Source organism: Mustelus asterias, chromosome 18, assembly GCF_964213995.1.
Source record: "Mustelus asterias chromosome 18, sMusAst1.hap1.1, whole genome shotgun sequence".
Taxonomy (NCBI): domain Eukaryota; kingdom Metazoa; phylum Chordata; class Chondrichthyes; order Carcharhiniformes; family Triakidae; genus Mustelus; species Mustelus asterias.
Window position 1 is genome coordinate 53981147 of NC_135818.1, and position 18689 is coordinate 53999835.

The 18689-nt window shown below is 40.7% G+C and overlaps 1 protein-coding gene across 3 annotated transcripts in view; it reads left to right on the forward strand.

Moving 5' to 3' along the window:
- sos2 (son of sevenless homolog 2 (Drosophila)) overlaps positions 1-12636 on the forward strand; it is a 100024-nt gene extending 87388 nt beyond the window's left edge. For 2 of the 3 annotated variants that reach the window (XM_078233964.1, XM_078233966.1), the window contains 7 exons: positions 54-226; positions 342-458; positions 3032-3275; positions 3797-3850; positions 5600-5641; positions 7571-7674; positions 10208-12636. In XM_078233964.1, the coding sequence (XP_078090090.1) occupies positions 54-226; positions 342-458; positions 3032-3275; positions 3797-3850; positions 5600-5641; positions 7571-7674; positions 10208-10690 (1217 nt within the window). In that variant the 3' untranslated portion in view covers positions 10691-12636. The remainder of the gene's footprint in view (positions 1-53; positions 227-341; positions 459-3031; positions 3276-3796; positions 3851-5599; positions 5642-7570; positions 7675-10207) is intronic. The other variant, XM_078233965.1, reaches the window with a different exon arrangement.
- The last annotated feature ends 6053 nt before the right edge of the window (positions 12637-18689 follow it).

Here is an 18689-nt window from a genome sequence, read left to right on the forward strand (position 1 = left end):
GTATATTAGAGTTAACTTTTTACACTAGTGCTTTTGATTATTTCTGTTCAAAGGTATTTATTTGACAAATATTCTCAAGACTGAAGTAGGGAACCCAGATTTCCTAAAAAGATGTGGGAAAGAACTAATAAATTTTAGCAAACGAAGAAAAGTAGCCGAAATCACAGGAGAAATCCAACAGTATCAAAACCAGCCCTACTGCCTACAAGTGGAAACTGATATCAAGGTAACAATTGTGATACTTTTTAAATATAAAGTTCACATTCTATAGCCATTTTGAGAAAAATGTCTTTACCGTTCACCAGAAGTCATATTGAAGATCTTTTTGTGTTGATGTATAGAAATTCTTTGAAAATCTGAATCCAATGGAAAATAGGAATGAAAAAGAATTTACAGACTATTTGTTCAACAAATCCTTGTTAATTGAACCACGAAACTGCAAACAACCACCACGTTTTGTAAGTTGTCCTAAAGTTCAATTTAATTTTACTATTCTTGTTACTTGAGGAGAAAAGGGGCAATCAGTTTAAAGTCAATTGAAGGTATAAGTGTTAAGAGTTGTTAAGTGTCCCATTAAAATCATTATTTAGTTAACTTTTTTAAAAGAGTAACAGAATTGAAATAAGATTGTCAAGTAAAGAATAAATTATAGAATGGTTACATCACTGATGGTAGGACTTTTGATCCTTAGAGGCAGTGGTTGCTTTCTAAAAGATCAATTTAGCTAGTCTCACTCCATGCAATTTTTAAATATTGAGGTGCTTATCCAAATCCCTTTTGAAACCCATGATTAAATTTTGCCAATCACCTTAAATCTGTTACCTCTAGTTCTCAACTCTTCCATCAATGAGTTTCTCTGTCTCTGGTCTGTCTAGATTCCTCATGATTTTAAACACCTCAATCAAATCTTCTCTCAACCTCTCTAAAGAGAACAACCCCAACTTCTCTATACATCCACCTAACTGAAGCTCCTCACACTCCTTCACATCCTTTTTAAAGTATGGTGCCCAGAATTGGACCAAATACTCCAGTTGAGGCCGAACAAGTGTTTTATGCAGGTTCATCATAACTTCCTTGCTTTGAAGCTCAGGATCCAATATACCTTTCTAACCACTTTTTCAACTGCCCTGCCACCTTCAATGATTTGTGCACTAATACCCCAGATCTCTATTACTGCATCCTTTTAGAATTTCACTCTATTTTATATTGTCACTCTTTCCACCAAAATGTATCACTTCTCTATTAAGTCATATTTCTTCCCTTTCCACAAGCTTATCCTTGTCCACTTGAAGTCTTTCACTATCTTCTTCACAGTTCACTATATTTCCAAGTTTGTGTCAGTAGTAAATTTTGAAATTGTGCCCTGTATACCCAAGTTATTAATATGCAACAGAGAAAACAATGGCCCTGTTATCAACCACAGTGTACCTTCCCGAATTTCAAAAAACAACCATTCACTGTTCTTTGTTTCCTGTCATTTAGCCTATTTTGTATCCATGTTGCCACTGCCCCTTTTATTCCAAGGCCTACAACTATGCAGGCAAGCCTATTACATGGCACTTTATCAAATGCCTTTTGGAAGTCCATAAGCACATCAGCTGCTTTACCCTCATCAACTTTCTCTGCTACTTCATCAAAAAACTCAATCAAATTAGTTGAACGCAATTTGCTTTTAACAAATCTGTGTTGGCTTTTCTTAAGTAATCTACACTTGTCCAAGTGACTATAATTTTGTCCTGGATTATTGTTTCTAAAAGCTTTCCCACCACCGAGTCTAAATTGACTGTCTTGTAGTTGCTGGGGTTTTCCTTATGCCTTTTGTTGAACAAGGGCGTAACATTTGCAATTCTCTGGCACCACCCCTGTATCTAAAGAGGATTAGAAGGTTATGGCCAATTTCCACCCTTTGGCTTGACATCCTCGGATGCATCCCAAATACCCTTGTGACTTACCAATGTTAAGTACAGTCAGATTTTACAGTACCTCTTAATTTTAGTGCATCCAGTATCTTAACCATCTCCTCTTTTATGATGATTGTTGAGATTGTTTAATATTGCAACAAATTAGCATTTCTTCAGTGGTTAAAATTATGTGAAGTTAATAGAATATAGTAATTTAATGTGTCCAACCATTTATAATAACCTTTGCCTCAGTAAATTTAAACTATTTCATAAGAATACATTCTATAAGAATGGCTTCTTCACAACAAAACAGCTAGGCTTGAAACAAAATTCATAAGGCTTTCTAGTGAGTGCTAAAATCATACCTTTACAAAATGGAAACAGTCTACCAGAAAAGTGATTCTTCTCAGCGCCCAGCATGAATGTGCTCAATATTACCAATGTTGCTGACTGACAAACAAAGTGTAAATTTCCCTTGTATTTTGTACAAGTATATAAATAGTTTCCTCTTACCCAGCTCATAATTCCATCCAAAGAGAATGTTATTTTATCTTTTATCCATACTAGTAGCTATCCAGGAGGAGTAAATCATGTGCCCAAAGTGGGACCGACTCAATTAAGTCCGCTCAACAATGGGCAGGGCAACCCACCGCCAGATTATCCTCAAATATTGAAAACAAACATTTACCCTAGGTATGTCTGACATTGTTGCAGCAAAGGACCTGGAAGTGGATGAAGCTTGAGAACTTGAGGAAGACATTTTCTGTTCTTTAGTTTTAAATGTTATTAATGGAGTCGTTCTGGTTAAAAATAGTTAGCTTTGAGAGTTTAATATGATGAAAATGGTACAGTAAAACTTGCCTGTGGTGCTCAACTAATGAGCAAACCTATCAGAACCTTGTATCACTTGTATTACCTATATAAACTGAGAAAGCACAAAAAATAAAGCAGTATTTTAGAAATTAGGAGTTGCTGAATGAAATAATCAAATTGTTGCTGGGTATACTCCATTATCATTCTTTTATGCCATCTAAAATATTCATATTATTCAATTAGACATTGCTCATACTTTATATGCTGCAAGAATTGATAACTTCTGGAAGTAACAATAAATCTTTCTTTATCAATAGCCGAGAAAAACCTCATTTTCCTTAAAATCTCCTGGAATAAGACCTAACCCCACAAGACATACCTCTACCTCTGGAACCTTAAAGAATCCCATGCAGGAGACACGTAAGATTAGCTTCAGTAGAATTCCTGAAACTGAGAACGAATCAACAATGTCTGTTCCTAACTCTCCAAATACACCATCAACCCCACCTGTATCTGCGTCTGAGCTCAGTGTTTTTGATGGAGACTTTTCCAGTTCTAGCAGTGAGTGTAATTTTGTACTATATAATGTCATTGATATTATCACTGGGTTAATTAACATATGTATGTTGCTCCCTTAAAAGTATAACATTTCAAGTGGAGTTTTTGTCATTCATGTTTCTTTTTGTTAGGATATTTGGGGATACTTGAGTGAGTTTTTCAGAGCTGCACAGCAGTCTCGTGAGTAATGATCTTGACTGGTTTAACAAAAAGCCAGGTCACCAGGTTTGATTTGCAATGTATGCTGGCACATGCAGCTTATTTTTATTCACAAGAAGGCATCAATTGAATGAGGCACTGGAAGACAGGAGGGTGCCTGTCTGTTTCCTCCTCAGCTAAAGTTGGTTTTTAAGGAGAAAATTAAGCTTAAAATTAATTTTAAAATTGAACATTGCCTTGCTGGAAATGACCATGATTAGTAAACAGTCGGACAAATGCATGGTAGAAACAATAGAGACTCAGACTGTGACTGATTTGCTGGCTGCTGTGCCTGTTATTTCCATTTATTCCTGTGTTTTTTCCAGGTAGTTCAAGTTCAATCTGCTCTGCAATCTTTGCTCCTGTTCACATTGCTGCCGGTATGCCAGCCCTTGCTGGATTTTAAATGTCCACTCACGCTGTTGGCTTTCTTTTTGACTGGCCTCTTCGTAGTCTGTTCACATGAATGTTATTAATTTGCTGCTTATGTCTTACTGTGGTTAATTAACAGATAATTCTACTCATCTGAATAACAAATTTGAATACTGTTTTTCATGATTTTGCATCTAAAAAGATGATTGCTACTATTTGTGAACATTCTTATCATTTGTTGTTATGGTCGCAATGAAATGCCACTAAAGTGAATTTATCTTGCAATCTTCACAAAGCTTCCTTCATTTAATTGCATTTGCTCAGTGATATGACAGCATATTGCTCCTGTTCATTTTGTTGCATTACTAACTGTATATTGAATCCTATTGCAAAACATGGATTTATGTCATGTCCAGTGTTGCAATACTGTGCTTTAGTAAGGACTATACATCAAATTGAAAGTATTGCTCATCACTCGTTAAATGTGTTTACGACGTAACAATGTGACACCATTTTCTGTTTGGCTCACGTATTAAATGAATCGGACTGATTTGCTCAAATGTGCATTTGGAAAGGTACTAACCATGGCTCACCCTAACCCAGAACCAGTGCACTGCAATCCTCAGTGTGAACGTCCCAACACTGGAAACTACATATGAGTTCTAAGAGGACTCTGAGTCCCATTGGGCAACAAGTTAATCGTTCTTGTTGACTTCAGTGCCAGAGTTGGAAAGGACACAGACATCTGGGAGGTGTAACCGGCAGGCAGGGAGTAGGGAAATCCAACACTAATGGTACATTGCTGCTGACAAAATATCTAGAACACAGCCTTGTCATAACCAATACCACCTTCCATCAGAGAGACAAGTATGAGACTTCATAGAAACACCCTCGCTCCATGCACTGGCATCTGCTCGACAATGTCACCATCCGAACAATGGACCACAAGGACGTCCGTATGACCCGTGCCATGACAAGAGCCGACAATGATTGCTGGATGGGCCACCATCTAATCCACTCTGTGATCAACATCAATGTAGCCCCAAAGCAGCGATGGCAACAGAAACAATGCCACAGGAAAATCAATGCTGAAGCACTCGGCTAGTTTAGTTTTTCAAATTGGTTTGTCATCCAAATAACTTTTACCCAAATAAATATAACTTTCCATAAATAACACAATAAAAACCACTAAAAAGAATATGAAAAATTCAGATAAATAATGCTAAACCTATCTGTAAAACCAACTCTTGTTTTAAAAAATTACTCGAGTTTCAGTCACAATTTTCAGTATTCTTCAACAGGTCAGCCCTTGTATCATCAAGGTCCAGTGGGTATAAACTTCGCATTTCTGAAACTTAATTCTCTGTTTATCTTATCCTGCTCTGCTCCACTTTCCAGTCCTTAGTGTGCTTCCCTCCCTGGTTCAGAATGAGAGTGTGGGGGATGCACTGCTGTCTCCAGACTGAGTGTGAGCACTGCTGTAGAAAATCAGCTACAATTTAATAGTAATACTGGTTTGATGCCGAAACATTTGGCATTCATTAAGTTTGATGTAAATTACATATGTAACTCCATTGAACATAATAATTTAATTGGGTTATTTAGAATAGAGTAAAATTGTAAAGTGCATGGCATTCCGTTTGTATGCACTGTATTCTGAAACATGGCTAAGTACTGATTTGCACAGTTCTTCCATAATTTGCATATTATGGTAACTTATTTACCATTTCTAAACCATTTGTCATTTTCTTTTACAGGTGGTAACAGCATTTTTGCACCTGTCTTGCTGCCACCATCAAGTAGGTTGAGCATATTTACCATCACTGTTTTCATCATCAGTTGCTGATGAAATTTAAAACTACATTGAGCATTTACTCCATTGGTTAATCTATTGAAAGCCAAGCACGGAGTAATTGCGTTCCCTTAATGTTCTCGTGGATTTCTTTGTCACTAAGATTGAAAATACATTTAGCCACTGATGATGCTTTCTTTTTCCCTTGCCTGGTAAATAGAACCACTTCCCCAGCCTCCCCTGCCCCTGAATCTTTCTCTCTGGTATCTCTCCCCTGTTCCCTCATTTCATCTCAAGTTCATTTTGTCCATCAGACTTGTTCCCTGGACCCCATTCTCACTACATTGCTGGCCAACTAATTTTCTTTTCTCTCTTTCCATGCTGCTGCATTTTAAGTAGTTCCTTTACTCCAGCCAATCAAAACTGCCGTCATCGCCCACCTCCTCAAAAATACCCATGCTCAGTCTTTCATTCTTACAAACTATTACTCCCATCTCCAACCTCCCTTTCTTCAAATCCTTGATGGTGTTGTCCCCTCCCAAATCCATGCCCACCTTTTCCACAATGTCATGTTTGAATCTCTCCATTTATGTTCTATTCCTACCATAGGACCAAAACAATCTAAACAAAGTCGTAAATGACATTGTCAATAACTGTGACTAGAAACTAGAAGCAGGAGTAGGCCATTCGGCCCTTTAAGCCTGCTCTGCCATTCATTTTGATCATGGCTGAACATCGAATTCAATATCCTGACCCCACTCTTTCCCCCCACCATGTGCCTTAACTTCTCTGCGGCATTTGACGCTGACCACACAATTCTCTTCCAACTCCATTTCCTTCAGTTTCCAGTTTGGTAGGATTTCGCTCATGTTGTTCCATTTATCTAATTGTAGTTGGTGCATGTCTTGCAATGGTATCTCTTCCTGCCCCTGCATCATTGATATCTGAATCTCTGCAGCTATCCTTGGTCCTGTCCTCTTCCTCATCTAGATGCTGTCCTTTAGCAACATGGTCCACAGACAAATGTCTCCTGACCACATCCACTCAACTCTCCACTATCTCTCCTAACCCCCTCTGCACCTGTATTGTCAGACTGTTTTTTGTTGTTAATGAGCCACAATTTTCTCTAGTGAAATATTGGGAAGATCAAAGCCATTAACTTCGGCACAGTCAGAATTTGTACTTTCACTATTCCGCCCTTCCTTCTTGGCCCTTGTCTCAAAATGTGCCAGACTGTTTGCACCCTATTTGAGTCAAGTCGAGGTTTATTTTACCCCATTTGCTCCCCATCACAAAGACTGGGATATTGTTTACCTTCACCCCGTGCCTAAAGAACACCTGCCACTGATTCCAATGCTCTTCTACAGTCTCCCATTCTCCACTGTCTAAACTTCAGCTCATTCAAAACTCAGCATCACAATTCACTCACCTATTATGCCTGTCCTTGATGACCTGAATTGATGTATGGTCCCTGAACGTCACTAATTTAAAGTTCTCATCCTTGTGTTTAGATCCCTCCATGGCCTTGCCTCTAAGTTTACCGTTTCTAGTCCAAGAAACTTCCTCAAACTTACCATTTCTCTGATGCTGACCTTCATGCATCCCCCAGTCCCTTAACCTCGGCATTGAAGATGGTGCTTTCAGCTATCTAACCACCACCCCGTGGAATTCTTGCCTAAACGCCTTTGCGGTGATCTTCCTTTCCTCCTTGAAGACCCTAACTGAAATCCAGCTTCTTCACTCTTTCTAATAACTCCTCCTTTGGGTCCACATCAACTTTTAGCAGATTTTTTTGTCAAGCTGTTTTCTGTTGCCGTTTTTCCAAGTTATAGGGGGTTATATAAATGTAAATTATTGTTGGGGTTTTGAGCTTCTAAAATATAGCTTAAAATACTAAAATATAAATATAATCTCTCCTTTCACCATCTGTTTCCAGAACCTCACTCAATTTCAAGTCATCATCAGTCAAGTGAAGACTCACCTACTCCTCCACCCCTTCCTCAGCGAAGGAAGCCTGGTCTAGATTTGGTAAATTCTAAGGTAAAGGAAATGTCTCATGGTATAGTGTAAAATAATACTGCAATAACATTTTCTTTCATTTCTTTTAAATTTCCTCAACGCGGTATAGGATCAAGTAGAGTTTGACTGATAAAAGTTAGATAAACATGAGGTCATTCAACACTCTCCGGCCCACGTCCTTATTCACAGTAAGTCCTGTTCAGACATCACCCCTGTGCTTGCGGACCTACATTAGCCTCTGGTTAAGAAACAACTCAATTTTTAGGATTCATCCTTGTTTCCAAATCCCTGCACAGTCTCGGCCCTCCATCCTCTGTAATCTGCTCCAGCACCACAACCCTCTGAAATATCTATGATCATCTAACTCTGGCCTCTTCGGCACAATTCACTCCCTAAAACTTCTCCAACTCTCTACCTTCCTTTCTTCTTTTAGATGCTCCTTAAAACCTTACTTACCTTTTTGGCCAGGTTTGTGTTCAGGTGTCCTAATATCTCCTCATGTGGCTTGATGTCAAGTTTTGCTTTAAAATGTTCCTGTGAAATGCATTCGGACATTTTATTAAAATGTTGTTTCTGATGAAATTCTGTGCCCATCAAATTGCCATCATAATGTAACAGAAACACCACATGTGATCTCTGACTTGCACATTGTATAAGGCTCTGGGTTGAAATCATAGTGGCAGCTTTTTCCCAGCTAGAATGCCACTTTTTGAAATTAAGTTGGTCACATTTTGGCAATGGATCAGGCCTCACACCATCCGTTGGCAGTTATCTCTTTTACATGCAATTGGATCCCATGAATACACATTAAGTTAAATTTCAAATTAAGTCCTACCTTCAAGATTAAGTTAGCGCTTCAGGATACTCGTGCCTCCTGTTTCAGTTGTGCTTAAAGCAATTCTCTTGTATCAATATCTGTTTGTGCCACCTTCAGTTGCTTTGGGATATGTTAAATGCTGCTACATAATTGCAAGTTGTCATTGTGTAAAGTACCAAACCAGTTTGTCAAACTGGTGAGTTTTTAGTTTTGTAAAAGGGATACAAAACTAGTGCCAGGCAATGATCAATAGGAGAGAATCTTAGCAATCTCTCCTTGATGTTCAATGATATTACCGTCATTAAATCACCCACCATCAGCATCCTGGGGGTTTCAGTGACCAGAAACTTAACTGGATCAGTTACATAAATAGTGTGGCTACAAGAGTGGGGCAGAGGCTGGGATTTCTGCACTGGGTGACTCATCTTATGACTCCCCAAGTCCTGTCCACAGCACAAGTCAGGTGTTCAGTGAAATATTCTCCACTTTCCTGGATATGTGCAGCTTTAATAACACTCGAGAACATTGACACCATCCAGGACAAAGCAACCCACTTGATTAGCAGCCCATCCACCACCTTAAACATTCACTCCCTCCACCATGGTCAGATAGTTTGCGTGTAGATCTGTGCTGTTGGTTTTCCTCTTGTTTTTCAGTTTGTTCCTAATCAAAATAAGATGCATATTACAACAATTAGTGAAATTAATTCTGATCTTTAGTTTTTACTGCCTGTTTTTCACAAACTGACTAGGCTCCTGCATGCTAGTGCAGGTTAGACAACTTTTTCAAAAATTCCAAATTGGTGTTATGATTTCTTACAATTTTTCAGCAGCCAACCAATATAACTTGATTTTAAAAACAATTTGTAAAAAGCTCCCGGCCCCCCTGACCATTCCCGGGCAAGCCCTCTGGCCTCCCTCCTGCCCTCCCTCCTGCAGAGTGGCAGTGGGACCCCTACCCCCATTAAACCTCGTCCCATAGGCCCTGCCCCCTTGGCACTGCCCCATGCCTGGTGGGCAATGCCAAGGTGCCCCCTGGGCATTGGCATTTTGTCCCTTGGGCAGTGCCGGGGGCACAGGCTGGCACTGCCAGGGTGCCCATGCCCAGGGGGCACCCACCCCTGCCTGAACCCCTGGGGGGGGGGCTCGATTGCATCACCCCCTTCACTCCAACAGGGTCATCCTGAAAGTTCCCTGAAAGTGGGGAGCTCCTGTAAAGAGTGAAATATTCTGTCGGGGTGGGAGAGGTTAGTGGGCCCGGAGAATTCAGTCCCAGGCCTGCTAATTACATTTAAATGACATTAAAATAACTTACCTGTCTTCCCACTGGTTTCCGGTGTGGATCTGACTGCGCCGGAAATCCGGGGCTGGGAGATGCACGCGCGGCGGAAACGTGAGATTCTCCCACCTCACTGTGCTAGAAAACTAGCACGGCGGGGTGAGAGAATCGCCCCTTAATGTTTCAGTAAAATATCTGTAAAGCTCATTGCAACAAATGAATAGTCTCAGGTTATTGGTGTCATACGATTTGTGTAGGAAACACCTACATGCATTAAACTGTTACTTGCTTGGTGGGTGCCCTGTATGAATACTGAATAAAATGAAGCTTGGTTCATCATTGTTACCCTTACAGATACTGATGTTATTTTGTGTTGAATTCTTAATTTGTTATTGTTGTCATTTCTAACTTAATAAATTGGAAGAAATTTTGACTAGAATTTCATCTCTTTATTTACAGACAGCTTCAAATATGCCAGATTGCCCTCCTGCTATTCCACCTAGACTGCCAAGGATTCCTGGATTATATGTTTCCTCAGATGGGCTACTACACAGTCCACCTCCACTTCCTCCAAGGGATCCACTGCCTGATACACCTCCACCCATACCAGTAAGGCCTCCTGAGATCTTCATGAATGATCCTTTTCATCTCCAGCCAGCACCAAAGAGCCACCTTCATCGGGATCAAGATTGGTACAGAGAATCTAGCACAAACCTCAATTCCCCCAGTACTCCTCCTCCAACACCTTCTCCTAGGGTTATACGGCGTTGTTCAAACCACAACAACCCTATTTACTCTTCTGCTCCACCCATACCTCCCAGACAGAACTCTAGTCTGCAGCTGCCAAAACTTCCACCAAAGACTTACAAACGAGAAATATCGCATCCTCCTTTGCACAGGAGTGGACTGCCATTGCTGGAAAATGCAGAAATTCCTCACTGACACTAAATTTTCAAGCACTGTGGGAATCAGGCATCTGTGTTAAGGCACTGGGGCAAGAAAATGTGTTGCTGTTTTTAACCTTTTTTGTCAGCTTGTTAGAAACTTTGCACCCAAGAAGACTGCAGTTGAGAAACTGATATTGGAGTAAAACTAAATCTTCATGTTTCTTTCATTCAGACTACAGAACAATTCATTGCTGTGATCTCCTCTCAGGTGATCAGCAGCATTTTCTTTCCTCAGACTTGCAGTGCCAACATAATTACCTTGAAGTGTAACACAAGTTTGCATTTGCACTGTACAAATGAATTAAATTATTTGAACCAATCATTGCACTGAGCCAACGAGATAAATCCTTGAGACATATTTGAACTCCAGTGGCCTTGTTAAATGATGGAATTTTACAGACATCAGGAAGGTTATTATAATGTGTGACTATTCATTTGTTGGAATGAGCTTTACAGATGTTTTACTGATACATTAAATATTTGATGCAGATCGCCGAAGGACTGAAACTTTGAAATATGGCGCTTTTTACAAATTGTTGTTTCTTTAATCAAGTTGTATTGGTTGGCTGCTGCAAATTTTAGAGAAGAAATTATAACACTAATTTGGAATTTTTCAATGGGTAAAGTTGTCTAACCTGCACTAGGATGTAGGAGACTGTAGTCAGTGTGTGAAAAACAAGCGGGAGTAACTAAAGATCAGAATTTCTCTCACTAATTGTTGTAAGCATGCATCTTTTTCAGATGTGCCTTTTGATTTCATTTGTAAACAAGATTTCAATTATCAAGTCACCTAAGCGCTCAAAAATGAGGAAAAAGAAATTATGAATGTACAGTTTTGTTTATACTGTATACACACGGATAATGACAGCTGTTTTGTATAGACTGAACTGAATAATATGAACTGTCTGCTGCCTGTATGTCAAGTCAGAATCTTAACTGCTGTGGATCAAGAACAAACAGAAAAATCCTTCTGATGCAAATCTCAGTGCTAAACTGGCTCTGCTGTAGCATTTTGTTAAATCTTCTATAGACTTCTTTCAGTATTGTATTTCAACCAACATACACTTCAAAGCTTTACTAAAAAAATATAGTAGCTCTGATCTAAAATTGCCTACTTGCCATTATAACTGGTGGTGTATGAAAAGGTGAAGGAATTTGTTGTTTACTAGTAGTGTTGTAGCTGCTTTTCTGAAGTGACAGTTATGATGGTCTTTTCACTTAATGTTATGTGGCCTTTCGAATGTACTTTGTATCTGTGTCCTTAATAAGATCAATAAATTACCCAGTCTTAATTTTTACTTAAACTTTTAGAATTGTCTGTGTCACTTCTAACAAAACAATCATTTACATGCATATGTATTTCTTAATTTGTTAATGTTTTAAAATACCTGTGTCTGAAATTGCATTTTCGTATTTTTCTGGACAGTGCAGTGGCTCTCACCTTTTGGATATTAATTTCAGTGAGGACCAGAGTGTAAGAAAAGCTACATTATGCTGAGTTAAGTCCTGCTGCAGGAATTCTCCTTGCTGTTTTGTAAATTGAGTTCATTTACAAAACATGTAGCTGGAAATCTTAAAAGGCTCTTTGAACAAGTCTGCAGCCAACCAACATTATTGTTGTTTACATCACTATTTGGTATTTGGCTTTAAAGGGTGTACATCATTTAAATATGAATGATTGTGCATTCAAACATCTTCAGACTCAAGAAAGTACCTAAAAATGCCTGTTAAAATTGGGCCTTGTAGGATGAGATTTCTGACAGAAAAATGGATAGTGATCTTTCTGTTAGAATCAGAACTAAAGATGGGAACTATTTGGTAAAGAAGGAAGAGGTAAGTCTGGAATACAGATAAATAATGAAAGATAATGTGGCTACAAAAATAACTTTTTTCAATTGTACATTTTTAATGTTCTGAACGAATAAACTGACATTTGCTATGGATGTAGGCTTTCATTTATCCATGAGTCAAAGTTGTTTGAGAGTTTTCATGGTGAGAGCAATATCATTGAAAAAGGCAACTTTATCATGCAAAATTTGTGCTGAAAAGAGCAGTCATCACCTTTTAAAAGAGGTTCTGAGAACAGATTTCCCAAACTTTTTGAGCCATGGAATTCACAGTGACCTCCCAAGAGCATTGGGGAACCCCATGTATTCTCAATGTTGATGTCCCATTTTTTGCTGCGAAATAGATGTGAACACACAAAGGTAAGCAAGAATTTTCTATTTATATCTATGCATATATTAGGAAGGGGCACAGTCACAAATACATTTGCCATCTTCTTGACCCCCTCACACTAACCCCTGGCTTCTTAACATTAGTCTCTTAGAAATGGATAATCTCAATAATTAAAAAGTTCTCTTATTAAAAAAACTTAAGTCTTTTTGCCATTTTTAATGATGCTGGAATGGACATATACTTCTCTCTCACACATATAGAACAGTACAGCACAGAACAGGCCCTTCGGCCCACGATGTTGTGCCGAGCTTTATCTGAAACCAAGATCAAGCTATCCCACTCCTGATCATCCTGGTGTGCTCCATGTGCCTATCCAATAACTGCTTAAATGTTCCTAAAGTGTCTGACTCCACCATCACTGCAGGCAGTCCATTCCACCCCCCAACCAGTCTCTGCGTAAAGAACCTACCTCTGATATCCTTCCTTTATCTCCCACCACAAACCCTATAGTTATGCCCCCTTGTAATAGCTCCATCCACCCGAGGAAATAGTCTTTGAACGTTCACTCTATCTATCCCCTTCGTCATTTTATAAACCTCTATTAAGAATCCCCTCAGCCTCCTCCGCTCCAGAGAGAATAGCCCTAACTCCCTCAACCTTTCCTCATAAGACCTACCCTCCAAACCAGGCAGCATCCTGGTAAATCTCCTCTGCACTCTTTCCAGCGCTTCCACATCCTTCTTATAGTGAGGTGACCAGAACTGCACACAATATTCCAAATATGGTCTCAACAAGGTCCTGTACAGTTGCAGCATAACCCCACGGCTCTTAAACTCCAACCCCCGTTAATAAAAGCCAACACACCATAGGCCTTCTTCACAGCTCTATCCACTTGAGTGGCAACCTTTAGAGATCTGTGGATATGGACCCCAAGATCTCTCTGTTCCTCCACAGTCTTCAGAACCCTACCTCTGACCCTGTAATCCACATTTAAATTATCCTACCAAAATGAATCACCTCACATTTATCAGGGTTAAACTCCATTTGCCATTTTTCAGCCCAGCTTTGCATCCTATCTATGTCTCTTTGCAGCCTACAACAGCCCTCCACCTCATCCACTACTCCACCAATCTTGGTGTCATCAGCAAATTTACTGATCCACCCTTCAGCCCCCTCCTCCAAGTCATTAATAAAAATCACAAAGAGCATGCATACACTCACTTCACTCCCTCACACACACACTCACTCACATCTCTCTGTCACACACAGCTCTCACACACATTCCCCTCTTTCTCAAACACTCACTACTCGCTCACACATACCCCCCCCCCCCCCGACACACAAAAAACTCACTTCCCTCTCTCACACTCACTTCCCTCTTTCACACACAAACTCACTTTCCTCTCTCACGCACACACACACTCCCCTCTCTCACACACATTCACCCTCGCTCTCTCACATACCCATCGCTCTTTCACAGACACACTCAACCCCCTCTCTCACACACATTCACTGCCCCCTCCTCTCACACATGCCCCCCCCCCCCCCACTCTCATACATTTCTCTCCGAGGCCCAAACCTCCCCCCCCCACCCCCCTCATGCATGCCTCTCTAAGGCCTGACCACTCCCAGCCCTGCTCTCTCACACACTCATCTCTGACGCCCAAACCACTTCCTCTTTCATGCATGCCTTTCTTGGGGCTCCAACGCCCCTGCCACACACACACACACATCTCTCTGAGACTCAACCCCTCCCTCTCTCACCCACATGTGCCTATCCAAAGCCTGAATCCTTCCTAGGTGAGTGGGCCAAAATGTGGCAGATGGAGTTAAACATGGATAAGTGTGAGCTTATTCACTTTGCTTGGAAAAATGGAAAGGCAACTTGTTATCTAAATGGAGGGAGACTTTGGGGCACTTAAGTGCACAGGAATCTGGATGTCCTCATGCGTGAGTGACAGAAAACTGGTATGCAGCTACAGCAGGTAATAAGGAAAGAAAATAGAATTTTGGCATTTGTAGCTAAAGGAATAGAATATAAAAGTAAGGAAGTGTTGCTGCAACTATACAAGGCATTGGTGAGACTGCACCTGGAGTACTGTGTACAGTTTTGGTTCCTGTATTTGAGGAAGGATGTAGTGGCATTAGAGGCTGTTCAGAGGTTCATTATTGGTCCCAGAGATGAGGGGTTTGTCTTATGAAGATAGATTGAGCAGTTTAGGCCGTTACACTCTAGAGTTCAGAAGAATGGGGTGGGGGAGGGGGAATCTAATTGAGGTATATAAAATGATAAAAGGTATTGACAAAGTATGCATAGGGTGGATGCTTCATCTTGTGGGGCAATTTAAAACTAGGTCAGAGTTTTAGGATATGGCATAGCAAATTTAAAACAGAAGAGGAAAAGCTACTTCTGTCAAAGAGTCAAAAATCTGTAGAATTCACTACCTCTCAGTGCGGTGGATGCTGGGACATTGAATAAAGGAGGAGATAGACAGATTTTTAATTAGTAATGGGATGAAGAGTTATGGATAATGGACAGGAAGTTGGAGTTGAGGCCAAGATGAGATCAGCCATGATCATATTGAATGACAGAGCAGGCTCGAGGGTCTGAATTGCTCCTAGTTCTTATGTTCCCCCAATCCTGCCCCCACTCCCCCAACCTTCTGGCATTTCCTACTCTTCTCTGCAACACAATACTGTACATTAGCTGAGGAATAGAATGTAAGAGCAGGGAGGTTATGATGGGAGCTGTCTAAAACATTCACTAGGCCACAGCGAGAATAGTGTGTGTGGTGCCAGTCGTCCAACTATAGGAAGGATGTGATTGCATTAGAGTGGGTGCAGTGAAGATTTCTCACAATCTTGCCTGGGCTGGAGCATTTTGGCTATGAAGAGAGGCTGGTTAGGCTGGGGTTGTGTTCCTTAGAGCAGAGAAGGCTGAGGGGGGACCTGATTGAGATGGACATAGATAGGAAGAAACTTTTCCGCTTACTATAGGGGTCAATAATAGGGGACCTAGATTTGACAGGAGTAGGCGATAGGAGGAGATTTAAACAAAAATGTTTTAACCCAGAGGGTGGTGGGAATCTGGAACTCTCTGCCTCACAACATTTAAGAAGCATTTAGTTGAGCACTTGAAATACCATAGCATACGATGCTGTGGACCAAGTGCTGGAAAACGGGATTAGAATAGATAAGTGCTTGATCACCGGTGCAGACATAGAGTCATAGAGGTTTACAGCATGGAAACAGGCCCTTTGGCCCAACTTGTCCATGCTATCCTTTTTTAAAAAATCCCTAAGCTATCCCAATTGCCCACATTTGACCCATGTAACTGTCTAAATGCTTTTTAAAAGACAAAATTGTACCCGTCTCTACGACTATCTCTGGCAGCTTGTTCCAGACACTCATCATCCTCTGTGAAGAAATTGCCCCTCTAGACCCTTTTGTATCTCTCCCCTCTTACCTTAAACCTATGCCCTCTAGTTTTAGACTCCCCTTCCTTTAGGAAAAGATATTGACTTTCTAGCTGATCTATGCCCCTCATTATTTTATAGGCCTCTATAAGATCATCCCTCAGCCTTCTATGCTCCAGAGAAACAAGTCCCAGTCTATCAAGCCTCTCCTTATAACTCAAACCATCAAGTCCCCGTAGCATCCCAGTAAATCTTTTCTGCACTCTCTTTCTAGTTTAATAATATCCTTTCTATAATAGGGTGTCCAGAACTGTACACAGTATTCCAAGTGTGGCCTTACCAATGTCTTGTACAACTTCAACAAGACGTGCCAAATCCTGTATTCAATGTTCTGACCAAGAAACCAAGTATGCTGAATGCCTTCTTCACCACTCTGTCCACCTGTCCACTTTCAAGGAGCTATGAACCTGTACCCCGAGATCTCTTTGTTCTGTAACTCTGCCCAACGCCCTACCATTAACTGAGTAAGTCCTGCCCTGGTTCAGACTACCAAAATGCATCACCTCGCATTTATCTAAATTAAACTCCATCTGCCATTCGTCTGCCCACTGGCCCAATTGATCAAGATCCCGTTGCAATCCAAGATAACCTTCTTCACTGTCCACTATGCCACCAATCTTGGTGTCATCTGCAAACTTATGAAGCATGCCTCCTATATTCTCATCCAAATCATTGATATAAATGACAAATAACAGTAGACCCAGCACCGATCCCTGAGGCATACCTATGGTCACGGGTCTCCAGTTTAAAAAACAACTTTCTACAACCACCCTCTGGCTTCTGTCATCAAGCCAGTTTTGTATCCATTTAGCTACCTCACCCTGGATCCCGTGAGAGTTAACCTTATGCATCATGATGTGCCGAAAGGCCAATTTCTGTTCTGTAAAGCACTATGACTCTATGTGGTCTCTCAGTGCCCTGTACAACTGAAGCATTACCTCACTACTTTTGTAATCAATTTCCCTCACACTAAGTTATAACTTTCTATTGGCTTTCCTAAATACTTGCTGTACCTGTATGTTGAAGCATGTTCATAGAAATCATAGAAACCCTACAGTGCAGAAGGAGGCCATTCGGCCCATCGAGTCTGCACCGACCACAATCCCACCCAGGCCCTACCCCCATATCCCTACATATTTACCCGCTAATCCCTCTAATCTACGCATCTCAGGACTCTAAGGGGCAATTTATAGCCTGGCCAATCAACCTAACCTGCACATCTTTGGACTGTAGGAGGAAACCCATGCAGACACGAGGAGAATGTGCAAACTCCACACAGACAGTGACCCAAGCCGGGAATCAAACCCAGGTCCCTGGAGCTGTGAAGCAGCAGTGCTGACCACTGTGCTACCGTGCCGCCCCTTTAAGAGAATGGATCAAGTGCTCCACCCTGGGTAGAGCTTCCCAACCAGTCTTGTGCTGACTGTGTGAGGATAATGATGTGTTAATAAACTGTTCCAGTAAGTTTACTACCACTGACCTTGTGGTCTCTTATTATTGTCAATATCAAACCTCAAACATAATACTGTAGTACCCTTTTGCACTAGGACACCCAGATCCCTCTGCACTTCAGCTCTGCAATCTTATCATTTAGATATCATTCTTCCTGCCAAAATGAATAATTTCACGTTTGCCCACATTATACTCTATTTGCCATATTTTTGCCCACTCATTTCACCTATCGATGTGCCTTTGTAGCATCCTTACATCCTCTTCCCGATTTACTTTTGATTTGGATAAAAGCACATTACTGCGGATGCTGGAAGCTATCAAAGGGTCATCTGGACTCGATGTAGCTCTTTTCTCCCCTTACAGATGCTGAGATTTCCTAGCATTTTCTCTTTTGGTTACTTTTGATTTGATTTGACTTATTATTGTCACATGTATTGGTATACAGTGAAAAGTACTGTTTGCTGTGTGCTGTACAGACAAAGCATACTGTGCATTGAGTACATAGGGGGGAAGGAAAGGAGAGGGTGCAGAATATAGTGTTACAGTCACAGCTAGGGTGCGGAGAAAGATCAGCTTTATATAAGGTGGGTCCATTCAAAAGTCTGAGGCCAACAGTAATCTCCTCTCAATCTCTCCCCTCCTCCCAGGAAGACTGTCCCAATTTCTCCAATCTTTCTACCATGAGATTCATATTAAACAGATCAGGAATTATGATATGACATGTTTAGGTGCCTCCAACCTGACTAAGGCTCACACGTTCTGGAGGGAGGAGACTCGTAAGAAGTCTCACAACACCAGATTAAAGTCCAACAGGTTTATTATTCTTCCTGCCAAAATGAATAATTTCACATTTGCCCACATTATACTCTATTTGCCATATTTTTGCCC